The 13,153-nt window shown below is 45.8% G+C and overlaps 1 protein-coding gene across 2 annotated transcripts in view; it reads left to right on the top strand.

Moving 5' to 3' along the window:
• Positions 1-13,153, top strand: part of LOC125712198 (glutamate receptor ionotropic, kainate 4-like) — a 128,733-nt gene that overhangs the window by 80,489 nt on the left and 35,091 nt on the right. For both annotated transcript variants that reach the window (XM_048981987.1, XM_048981988.1), the window contains 2 exons: positions 3,591-3,755; positions 4,775-4,872. In XM_048981987.1, coding sequence (XP_048837944.1) covers positions 3,591-3,755; positions 4,775-4,872 — 263 coding nt within the window. The remainder of the gene's footprint in view (positions 1-3,590; positions 3,756-4,774; positions 4,873-13,153) is intronic.

The raw sequence follows: 13,153 nt of genomic DNA, 5'->3' as shown, positions 1-13,153 counted from the left end.
CCGGCGGGCAGATGGTCACAGCTTTTTAATTATTGTAGAAATAACTTGCACAGCAATTTAGTATATAGTTCAACTAGCTAACGACATGAAAATAGCTGGTGAGGTAGTGTGGTGTAAGTCTTTTTTGAAGTAGGGAGACTACTTCTGCAAGCTATGTGATACCTTATAACAGTGTGTAATATGTGATACCTTAGTGTGTAATATGTGGTTCTTCATAAGACTGCGTAACGTGTGTGGTACTGTGTAACAACAGGTGGGGTTATATGGTGGAAGGTCTTTCTGTGAAATGGGCCATTTTTATCTCTGGGACTTTTAGGAAATGTCCTGATAAAGATGGCTCCAGATTCCTGCTGCAGGTCTCCATGAACATACCCCATTGAACATTACAGCTAACCTTGAAATCACTTCTGTCTCTTCGCCGAAATTGTCCTGAATTTCAATCAGGTCTAAATATATCTCGCAGGCCTTTCTTTGAACACAGGAAAGAAGTGTGAGTATCTGAATGCTAATAGGAGAGGTATTTAATTCCATTAGGGCAGTCGACACATTCATTTGGTGTGTTAAAGAAGGGTCTGATCCTCCATGATTCCTGCAGCTTGATTTTATTTTTTGTGAGGGTATTTTTGAAACGCTCCTTTGAGTTTCCCATATCAGCATCAAAGGCGATCGGATCTCTGATCATATTTCTGGGGGAAATCAACTGAATGTCTCCCCTGTGAGGTTTGTGTCAGTGTGTGTGTGTCTGTGTGTGTGTAGGTGTGTGTGTGTATTGCGATTTTCTTATATGGTAGCTTTTTTTCTTTTTTTCCAAAGTAAATGAGGTCTCATCTTTTTTGTTTTTTTGTGTGAAAAACCTTTTTGTTGTCGATACTGTTTGGAAACATCGTCACAAATATAGAAATGAAATCATTTGCGTATGTGTCTTTGCATGTGTATGTGTGTGTGTGTGTGTTTCTGTATGTGTAAGGTGTTTGTGTGTATTTGATTGTTTTGCATGTGCGTATCTGTGTGTGTGTCTGTGTGTGTGTGTTTGTGTCTTTGCGTGTGTGTGTATGTGCATATCTCTGTGTGTGTGTGTTTGTGTGTGTGTGTGTTTGTGTCTTTGTATGCGTGTGTGTGGAGTTTGTGTGTATCTGTGCCTGTGACTGTTTGGGTTATGTTTTTGCATGTTTTTATGTATCTGCGCCTGCATTTCATTTCTGAGCATGTGCTTGTATGTGTGTGTCTGTGTGTGTGTGTGTGTGTGTGTATGTGTGCCTTTGCGTGTGTGTGTATGTGCATATCTGTGTGTGTGTGTGTGTGTGTGTTTGTGTGTGTGTGTGTTTGTGTCTTTGTATGTGTGTGTGTGGAGTTTGTGTGTATCTGTGCCTGTGACTGTTTGGGTATGTTTTTGCGTGTTTTTATGTATCTGTGCCTGCATTTCATTTCTGAGCATGTGTGTCTGTGTGTGTGTGTGTGTGTGTGTGTGTGTGTGCCTTTGCACTCTGTGTCCCCTGCTCCTCAGACATCTCATCTGTTCCTCGGCCCTGAACACAGCGCCCGCAGCTCTGGGTGATTCACGGCGGCTCTGGGGCAGCGCGGCACCAAGCGTTCAGCACGCTGCTTCCTCACTTAGGCCACAGACGCGAATCACTCTGACGCTGGCAGCCAGCTGCTTCATGTGGAAGCTGCCGGTTCACCTAGGGCCACTCAGCTGGATCAGGCTCAGGAAGGTGGCCTTCTCAGGCTGGAGAAGACGCCCACAGATAGACACTCACGACCAGCACGAAGAAGAAGCATAAATTACCGCGGTACCTAGAACTCAGAAGTAGGCTTTGAGAAACCTCGCTAAGCCAGAAAATCCACTCTGTATTACATCCCTCAGGACACTGCTGTAAACAGAGAATATACAGCTATAAACATAGCATACAGCGAGACCAGGGGAGTGTGCGACTAAGCAAGATTTGCACACCCAGATTTAACCTGGTAGAGTTGGGTTAATGAGCTCTAATTGCTGCAATCAGTATTGAACGGTGCCACAAAGGTAGTTATCAGCTTGGTAAGTTGGTCTGTAAGCACAAAATAGAGCGAGAAAATAACATCATTTTCAACACAGAATATACACATATGAAAACAACATACAGCAAGACAAAAACACTGAAAACATATATATGTCTATATATAGCTATAGAAGCAGAACCTACTGCAAGCAGAGTCAGACTGAAAACACACCCCCCACAAAAGCCCATCTCTAGTAAATCTCCCCCTTTAAAAACCTGGGAAAGAAACTTTGGGGTGTAGGGTGGGGGGGTTTCTCTTCTTATCCATTCAGTCTTTCACGACCCTACATATGGGAATGTCACGCGATTAGCATGAGACATGACGGTAGAAAGACAGAACTGGCAAAGTTAGTCATTCCTCTGGTGTCAGAAGGAAGCGAAGTCACTAACGGAACTTGAGTTCAGTCACCTCGTTCTATTTCTCTGTAAAATTTAAATGAAAGGACCCCCCCACTGCAAAACAGGCTTTCACATGTGGGAGGTTTTTCCTTTTGTTTTTCTATGGTCTTGATTTTTAATTTACAATCAGAGATCCGCTGGAGACATCACAAGCCTTTCTTAATTGCATTTCTTACCAGCAGTTCTCTTGTTCCGCCTGGAATTTCGCTCAGTACTGATAAAAATAAAGAAAATAAAAAGTAGTACTTCTCCAAACTGTTTTTTTTTTTTCGTGGAAAAGTGACCGTAATTGAAAATGCAAATCTTGCGTACGGCCTTCACCGAGGTGTTTAATCACACGCCTCTCCATCCATTTAGTCATTTGTATTGCGATGAGGCTAACTGGGCTAGCAGCTCTGCTGAGGCTCAGTCTGTCAGAGCCGCCCGGCTCCTACCGGAGACTGGCTCGCAGTCGAGAGAATCCCACTGGGACATTCGGCAGAGCCCCAGAGGCCCTTCGCCACGGGCTGTCTGTGGCATCTCCTCTGCCACTCATGTCACCCACCCGATACCTGAGACTGCCCTCCGTTGTCCTGGGCAACAGCCCGAGCGTGATCTGCATGCCTAACCTGTCCCATCTCTTAGCTGAGCTTTACTTCACAGCGTTCCAGCGATCCTCAGCCATCATTTCACAGGGAGCAAGACCATCACTGTGGACTTACTCCAGGCGGGATGGAGACTGGAAACATGTGACAGGGGGAGGGGGGGGTGGACTTAATTTGGGGACCGAATGGTTTCATGGAATAAGGAATGGGAAGAAAGCCTGTTTGGCTTCACCATGAAGGAGACACACAGGGAATTAGAACAGATGTCCAGACTTGGAAAGGCTGCAAATGGGTGTTGGATCAGGCAGTGGGGTCTGGATCTGATACCCAAAACAGAAGTTGCTTCTATTACCAGATCCTCTCGTGATTTCCCTGTACATTAGTATGTAACAAAGAAATGATGACATGCATCCAACAAAGCATACATTTGATTATTTGTGACACTGTGTGATTATTTGTGATAATGTGTAAGGTGAATTATGTTTAATAGGAGCTCCTTACATCTTGGTAATGCACATCAGACTGGCAGACAGGTGCGGTTCTGACCCGGCTTCCTTGTGCCACGTAGCCGCCATCCTCGACGACCCGATGGAGTGCAGCCGGGGGGAAAGGCTGGCCATCACCCTGGCCAAGGACAGCATCAACCGGGCCAGCAACCGCTCCACTGTGGGCAAGCTGGAGGTGGACATCTTTGAGCTGCTGAGGGACAGCGAGTACGAGATGGGGGAGACCAGTAAGTGCTGATGGGACGGACTGTTAAGCACTCACGAGATGAGGAAGACCATTCAGCATCCCCCAGAATGGGAAAGACCACTTAGCACCCACAAGGTGGGAGAGACCATTCAGCATCCCCCAGAATGGGAAAGACCACTAAGCACCCACAAGGTGGGAGAGACCATTCAGTACCCCCCAGAATGGGAGAGACCATTAAGCTTCCACAAGGTGGGGGAGACCATTCAACACCACATGGGATGGGAGCGACCGTTAAGCATTCACAAGGTGGAGGAGACCCGAAACCCCCGAGATGGGAGATACCAATTAGTTTCCTTTATAAGGGAGGCTCTCTTAGTAACATCCTCCCAGTCCTATTGCTGGAAGGGATGCGCTTTAAGCCAATAGGCAACAAATCTGTTCTGACTTTCATGGCAGGGAATCATGTTGGAATGGGGCCGAGGAGACTCTGATTACAGAGTTAATAATTCATTACCCAAATCTCTTTTTCCCCAAGTCCCCATCATTCTGTGTGGGGGCCAAGCACCAGCCCCTATTGGGTTTCATATTAGCTGACACCCCCCACACACTAATTAAAAACCCAGGGATTACAGACACTCTCTAAATGGGGTTTTGTTCCTTTAAAGGTCAGTCAGTGCAGCCCGCAAGTGAGATGCAAGTCTACCGTGTTTCTTTTAGAAGGAGATTAATAATTGAGTGGGATGATACATATTTTACAGAAACTCCGCAGAAAATTGCTGTTCCGCTCACACCGGCCAGTGATCTCTTTAAATTTCATTTTATCGCTATAAACTTTGTGTAATTGTGTGATGGGGGGTCTTTGGGGGGGAGCAGAAGCAGAGATAAATGCAAGTTTACTGCTTCCATTGTTACACTGTATCCCTGCCCCCGGGTGAAGAATTTTTAATTCTGCTCTCGCCTCCGTCCCTCTAAAGCAGCCCTGTACCAGCGGGAGTGTCCTGTAATGGCAGAGGAAGGTCTTGTGACCACGATAGTGTCCCCACTCTTCTTTTTCGCCAGTGTGCCAGATCCTCTCCAAGGGAGTGGTTGCGGTCCTGGGCCCCTCCGGAAGCCCCGCCTCCAACTCCATCATCAGCAACATCTGTGGGGAGAAGGAGGTGAGCAGCGCACCCCCCCCTCCTTCATGCTGACCTCACGCACGGTGATGACCGCTTGATGATGGGTATAGCTGCATGTCTGTGGCAGTGAGCCTCCTGACTGAAATGATCCCAGCAGAAACACACCCAGCCGTGTAAATGGGAACAGTGCTCTGAGGTGTCAAGGTGGCGGCGCAGCTAATTAGCGACGGCGGTGATGATAATTACCCATGTACTGACGAGCCTCGCTGACAAGCTCGCCACGATACAGAACCTTAACAGACATGCCCCCTCTTCCCACCCCTATCTAGGGCAACATTTAACGAAAGTTAGACTACCTGGAGCGGGCTCTCCACAGTCCTGTTTGTAAGTACCCCCCCCCCCACGCAGTAATACTCTCACATAATTCCTAACGGCTGCCAGGATTATGAGTTCCTTGGTTTTTAAAGGTCACTTGATTTTTTTCCAGTTAGTCTGTCAGTCTGCAGCAGGCCGATTTACTCACCCCAACCGTCTATTTGCTTTCACCCTGAGGGAGTCAACAAGAGGTTGCTTTACTTCTCTAAATCCTTATATAAATGAATAAATGTACTGAGGGTTTAAACAGTGCAATTGGAGGATTCAGTCTGGACACAGTTTCATTTGAAATGACTCCGGGGACATGGTTTAATATCCAATCCACCCCCCAGCCATCAAGACCAGCTCCCCATCCAGCTGATAGTCCCCTCCTTGGGTATAATGAAGATGATGGTCCTTTGATAAGTTTTGTTTAAGTGCATAAGGTTAATGTGCCCCATTCACGGTACCCCTTCGGAAGATTCATACCGGAGAATTTCGGGATTAATTGGCATAGCTTTGACCTTTCTCTGCAGCTTCAATCGCTTTGTGGGAGATTGACTTGTAGAGGAGGCTGTTCATTTTTAACTTTATTTAAGAAGGTGATCTAAAGGCAGGACTCACGTCTTTAGCATGTCTTCGACGTGTGCAGTGGCTGAAAGGCAGGCTTTCGAGGTCTTTCAGGCAGCTTTGCTTAGTGGGGAGTTCGGTTAGTTGTTTATTTATTATTTATTATATTACGGATGTGTGAGCGCAGACATGGCTTATTAAACCAAGGTGTGGATATGGATATGTGTTTTAATATTTAATCGAGAGGTGGATGTATAATTTAATCTGTAACACTTTACTTGAAAGGGCACAAATACTTAGTAATAACTCAGTTACTGCTGAAGTAAAAATTATGAATAAATGTAATTGCTGCTTGAGACAAAAGATGCGTCACAATTCATTAACGATGAACAAACAAGTATTTCACTTGTGTTATTCATTATTATGTATATTCAGTAGTTCCTTATATGTTTCTTCAGTGTTTCACAAAGGTTTACAGAATTAACAGACATAGTAACAAATATAGTAACTGCTTGAGATGAAACATGCATCACGAATCATTAATGATGAATTAACATGAGATCAGTATGTAACTAAGACTTACTTTGTGGTTAAGTAATACACATGTAACAGTATAATACTGTGCCCCATCGAGTAAAGTGTTACCATTTAATTTTTAAGCTGACACAGAGTCGTGTTCTTTAATCGAGCTGTGGGTATGGATATGTGATTTAATCTTAAGACAATGCCGGGTCTCCATCGATTAGCCTGGGTGCCACACTGCCTGCCTGATGGCAGAGAGCCAGCATTCAGGGGCCATTGCTGTGACTCCCTGGACAGGGTTAGCTCAAGGAGAGAGTTTCCATTAAAGTGCATAAACGATTTCATTATTACAAACTGCATTTGTTCATTTATTAAAGGCGTCACAGCAGAGACAATGGGACCTTGGAGATCTCCATAGCTCTTCATCTCCTTAGCTTATGCTTTCAGCAGCTTCCTGGCTCCTGGTACACGGTTGTCAGCAGGGAGAGAGGTCAAAGGGGCTCAGCCCTGATGCTAAGTCATATGACTGACCTGACATAAACCCAAGGACCAGTCAAATGGGTTCAGCTCTGATGCTAAGTCACATGACTGACCTGACATAAACCCAAGGACCAGTCAAATGGGCTCAGCCCTGATGCTAACTCATATGACTGACCTGAGATAAACCCAAGGACCAGTCAAAGGGGCTCAGCCCTGATGCTAAGTCATATGACTGACCTGAGATAAACCCAAGGACCAGTCAAAGGGGCTCAGCCCTGATGCTAAGTCATATGACTGACCTGACATAAACCCAAGGACCAGTCAAAGGGGCTCAGCCCTGATGCTAAGTCATATGACTGACCTGACATAAACCCAAGGACCAGTAAAAGGGGCTCAGCCCTGATGCTAAGTCATATGACTGACCTGACATAAACCCAAGGACCAGTCAAATGGGCTCAGCCCTGATGCTAACTCATATGACTGACCTGAGATAAACACAAGGACCAGTCAAAGGGGCTCAGCCCTGATGCTAAGTCATATCACTGACCTGACATAAACCCAAGGACCAGTCAAAGGGGATCAGCTCTGATGCTAAGTCATATAACTCACCTGAAATAAACCCAAGGACCAGTCAAAGGGACTCAGTTCAGTGAAGTCACTCATGGCTTATCTAATACAGGCCTTGAGACCCATCAAATATGCTTGGCTATGTCTCTGTGATGTCTGGAAGTCTGGATTCCAGATGGATGATGTAGATGTGAGCAGTGTTTTCATGACACAGCATATTTACTTAATTTCTGCCGTTATTATGGGATGCAACAGCCCCAAGAGTGTGTATGCCATTAGCCATGCTGTTGCTGTAAGTGTGGATGGTGTACATGGCAGTGGTGCCACACAGCTTTGCATTATGGGTATGTGTCAAGCTCCATCAAAAAATGTACAGCATCAGCACCAGCCAAATGGCATCAAATCCCAACTGGATAGAGCTGCTGCAGACATTGTATTCATCCCATTTTACAGTAACTGTCCTGCTGCTAAGGTGGGTGAAGATGTAAGATTAAACTCATTATTTAAAAACGACTGCTGTTAGCCTAATACATTTGGGGAAAGCAGATCAATATGACTGTGTTAGCTGTTTTCTTCAAGAAACTTCACAAAGAGCCATGTTTCACACTCCTTGACTGTGTACCAGCTCTGCAATGGGAGACAGGAGAAATGATCTCAGTGTAAAAAGAAGGGATTTAGTGGCAAGGGAGTCTGTGCTTTGAGCCCAACACTAATCAAACATCAATCTCCCCTCCCTAAGAAGTTCCGGGAATGAATTGCACATGTAGTTTCTTTTTCTCTCGCTTGATGGAAGGGTGATCTAATCACCTGAGAGTAGTACGGTGGTTGGTGAAGAGAAAGCACCCCTATCCCCCCCAACGCCGATGGCTGCTGTTTCCAACTAGCAGGCAAAACGCCTCGGATGCAACGACAAAACGAAAGCCTTCAGTTGTCACCTCTCGCCGGGGTCCTTCTATCGGCCGTCCGCAGCTGTCGCGGGCAACACACAATGGATTTGCTTTTCAGGTTGCCAGCGAATATGCCACAGAGCCAGACTCCTGCTCCAAGCGTGAGATGTGCTGCGTATCCGATCAAAGGGCTAAAGCTTACAGTTCGCCGCTTTTTAGGTTGGAGTCAAGGAAAGCTGCTTTGCAATTCAATTTAACTTTTTGTTTAAGTAACAGCTAGCACAAAAAAGATAGCTGAATCCATCCTCATTTGTGCCATTGTTGTCCAGTTATCTATATTATGACATAGACTCATCATTGTCCAGTTATCTGTATTATGACATGGACCAATTGTCCAGTCATCTGTATTATGGTACAGATCCATTGTTGTCCAGTCACTGTATTATGGAACAGACCCACTGTTGTCCAGTCAGCCGTATTATGACATAGACCCATTGTTGTCCAGTCATCTGTATTATGACATAGACCCATTGTTGTCTAGTCATCTGTATTATGACACAGACCCATTGTTGTCCTGTCATCTGTATTATGACACAGACCCATTGTTGTCCAGTCATCTGTATTATGACATAGACCCATTGTTGTCCAGTTATCTGTAGTACAACATGGACCCAGTGTTGTCTAGTCATCTATATTATGATATTGAACCCATTGTTGTCCAGGAGTCTATATACTATGACATGGCCCATTTTGGTACAGTCATCCGTTTTATGACATAAATGGATCGTTGTTCAGTTGTATGTACTGTGACATAGACCCATTGTTGTCTAGTTGCCTGTATTATTACATTTTGTTCCAGAGTCAAACTGACATTTACAGATGGATATTCTTTTTTATTCGGGGCTTGGCAGCACACTGGATAGCACTGTTACCTTTCCCCTCTGTGGTTTTGGGTTCAAATCCCACTCTGTGTGTGTGGTAGCTATGGGTTCACCTGTGTTGTGTGCGTTTTCTCCCACTCATGCAGTTAGGCATATGTGGTGTGTGTACATGTGCCCTGTAATGGACTGGTATCCCATACAGGATGCCCTCCATGCTTTGTGCCCAGTGCTGCCAGTGACCGACACAGCTGACACAGGTCAGAGTGACTGGGATGAGGGAAAGAGAGAAAAAGAATGTGGGATTGTGAACGACAGTATGACGGACACTGAGGAAGACAGGATGAGAGAGAGGAAGCTGAGATAGAGAACAAGGGCTGTACACGAAAAGAGAGATACAGAGACTAAATGAAAGAGTATATGTCAGGCAGCAATGAAAGTGAATGAAAGACAGAGAGATAGAGACGGAGATGGAGAGACCGAGCCAGAGGTACAGAGGGATATAGAGAAATGATGGGGAAAGAATGAAATAGAGTAAAAGAGAAACAGGAAGAGAATGATACTTGAAATCATAAGAAACAATGATACCACTGAATTTGGCAGAAACTGAGGGGAATGAAAAAATAAAGGTATCATGGTGCTGGTAGGGCTGAAAGAGACACGCCTCCCAAATGCCTCGCTGCTTCTCATTGGCCATGTCATTCAGCCCTTCCACCAATGAAACTGAAGAGTGGTTTCCTTAACAATAATGCAAGTTAAAATCCTTAGAGGTGAAATTTCTGTTGTACTTGCAGGCTATATTATGGGATGCAATTCATGTAGATGTAGGAATGAGTAGTTTAGGACAAATGGACTGTGAGTGTGGACTGCTTCAACCTGCAGCACAGAGCAGCCACACGTCCCTCTTTTAAACAGTCCATCTGCGGCTTTGAAATAGTGACGCTCGTTAATTTTCCAACCGGTGGACCACGTTACATGATATAAAAGGTTTATTTCACAGAGTGTGGTCCTCTCGGAGTGGCTGAGGGCTGCAGCCTGGGTGAAACGCGAGTGATATTTCATCGAGGGAGAGATTTGCGATGAGGATGCAGGATCCAGAGGGCTCAGGGCGTGCGATGTCCTGCACCTTGCCTCACTCAGCAGCAGCAGTGTCACCATTACGTGCAGCCAGCACATTTCGCGAAAACATTCACATAAACAGGAAGTAAGCGGTTTCTCCAGAATCATGGGCCCCATCCTCTCCAGGAAAGCAGAAGTCCGCCTTGTTAAAACACCTCGGCTGGCTCCATCCCACGAGGAGACTTTTCATGCTGTTTAGCTGACGGTAGCTTTTAAACTTGTTCACGGGACAGGCCAGACCGGCGAGACAAGTAAAGCTGGCAACTACAAATAGACAAGCAGGGTATTGAAGAGGCTGTTTCGGGGGCAGCAAGTGGCCCTCTGCATCTCCATCACTGGGGCTGTTTATCACTGAAGTTCGCAGATTTGTGCAGGAGCGCTGTGACTGAAAGGGCACTTAATTAGCTGGTCACATGACCGACAGCCTGCCGCTTCCCCTCCATGCGTTTCCACTGGAGTTTTCATTTTAAAATCCAGATTCTTAACTTAAATTCCTTAGATACACAAAATCCATAAATAGATATTTTAATAGCGGGGAAGATGTTCTCAAGGTTTTTACATTCGACGTGCCATTGATTAGAGTCTGGCGCCTCATCTTTGCAAGGAAGAACAGCCCTAACCTCATCTTCATCGGGTACCTTTGGCTCGGACCAAACTCCCTTGCTGTTAGTGTGACGGCCTTTTGGGCCCTGGGTCTGACAGGCACTCTATCACACGGAGTGAGTCAGCTGCCCAGGGAGGAACAGGCAGTAGCCGCGGGCCCCCTCCCCCAAGCCCCACCCCACTTGGTACGAGGTCAGCTCAGCGGGAGGAGGCGAAATCGAGGTAGCCAGTGCACTTTGCGCTCTGGTGGAAACGGCAGGGGGTGGATATTAGTTTTCAGGGTGAGGCAGTCACACTGTGCCGGTGCTGGTTTAACAGATTAGATCAATGAGAAGTGCTTCACACTGACAGGAGCTGTGGGAAGAGCTAACCAGCAGCTGATTGTGGGCCAGTGAAAGCCAGGGCTCCATCTGCTCCTTGAAGGAATATGTGCTGATTAGCTGAGAGTTTATGTGGTTAATAAAGACAAACATATTCCCTTTATGTGAAATGTCCGCAGAAATAATTCAAATGATGTTATAACGATTTCTATCATAACACAATCTGATCCACTAAAGCTCACGAGATTTATGTATGTAGAAACACGCACACGCTCAATAGATATGTCAGCACAAACAGGGCTGTGTGCGCTGAAGTTATCCCAAGAATAACAAGTAAGACTGCAGAAAAATCGTGTGTAAAGCGAATATGCATTGCGCACATTGTGATAATTACCCAGGATATTTAGGCCAATCAGGTAAAAAAATCTGAGAGGTGTCTGGGTAACAATACCTCGTTAAAAGAGTCATTATGCTGTAATAGCGGCATGATGTGTTGCTTTTTATCATTCACAGGCATGAGCATAACACAAGATAAACCAGCTTACCTGTGATGCCTCATCTAGAGGCAGGCTTTCCTGTGTTTGGCACAGTTATAAGCGGGTTTTCCTGTGGGGCTCCGTCTAGAGGCAGGCTTTCCTGTGTTTGGCACAGTTATAAGCGGGTTTTCCTGTGTGGCCCATCTAGAGGCAGGCTTTCCTGTGTTTGGCACAGTTATAAGCGGGTTTTCCTGTGGGGCTCCATCTAGAGGCAGACTTTCCTGTGTTTGGCACAGTTATAAGCGGGTTTTCCTGTGGGGCTCCATCTAGAGGCAGACTTTCCTGTGTTTGGCACAGTTATAAGCGGGTTTTCCTGTGTGGCTGCATCTAGAGGCAGGCTTTCCTGTGTTTGGCACAGTTATAAGTGGGTTTTCCTGTGTGGCTCCATCTAGTGGCAGGCTTTCCTGTGTTTCGCATAGTTAGAAGCAGGTTTTCCTGTGTGGCCCCATCTAGAGGCAGGCTTTCCTGTGTTTGGCACAGTTATAAGCGGGTTTTCCTGTGTGGCCCCATCTAGAGGCAGGCTTTCCTGTGTTTGGCACAGTTATAAGCAGGTTTTCCTGTGTGGCCCCATCTAGAGGCAGGCCTTCCTATGCGACCTCTTTTAGAGGAGGAATTTTCTGCATGGCCTTGTCTAGTGGCTGGTGTTCCTGTGTTGCCTCATTTAGAGGCACATTTTTCTGCGTGGTCTCGTTTAGAGGTGTGCTTTCCTGTGAAGCCTCATCTAGTGGTGCGCTTCTCTGTGCGGCTTCATCTAGAGACAGGCTTTTCTTTTGAGGCCTAGAGGCGGGCTACACTGTGCAGCCTTATCTTGAGGCAGTCTTTCCTGTATGGCCTCTTCCAGAGGCAGGCTTTTCTGTGTTCGGCTCGTTTAAAGGCAGGCTTTCCTGTGTGGCGTCAGACTTGGGTCTAACACAGCAGTGACAAGTTACTGGTCTTCTTGGGCCATGGAGATATGTGCTGACACACTGGTCTTTCCAGAAAGAAACACGCTTTTAACTCTTTGGGGTCGACGGCGTCGACAGCATTGCGCATATCTTTGTCGCGTATCTCAGTTCATAACTCGTTGAAATTTTATTGTAGAAACATGAAAAAAATGCTGACTAAATCCGTAATCTGTCTTCTTTTCATAACAGCCATTGTCGGTGGTATTAAAGTTTTTAAAATTAGGTTAAATTGGAAAAAAATTAAACCATGTCACCTTACTTTGTTTTACCTGCATCGGGGGTGCGTAGTACCGCTCCCACATGAAGATTGTTATTCGCATTATAAATAGCCGCATTTCCGCGTATTCAAATCGCATTCACACGGTAATTTGATGAACAACGCAACGGTGAAACGCGATCCAAATACATACCCATCAGCGCCATAAAAGGGGGGGGGGATGTGGCCAGGTGTGAATGACTCATTCATACACATGAAAGTTGCCACATATTCAATGAAAGGAGCCCAGAAATAGTGACATGAGTTCAGTTTTTCATATTTAT

This window comes from Brienomyrus brachyistius, chromosome 17 (assembly GCF_023856365.1).
Source record: "Brienomyrus brachyistius isolate T26 chromosome 17, BBRACH_0.4, whole genome shotgun sequence".
NCBI lineage: Eukaryota > Metazoa > Chordata > Actinopteri > Osteoglossiformes > Mormyridae > Brienomyrus > Brienomyrus brachyistius.
Note: the sequence above shows the minus strand (reverse complement) of the source record. Positions and strands in the feature narration are given on the sequence as shown.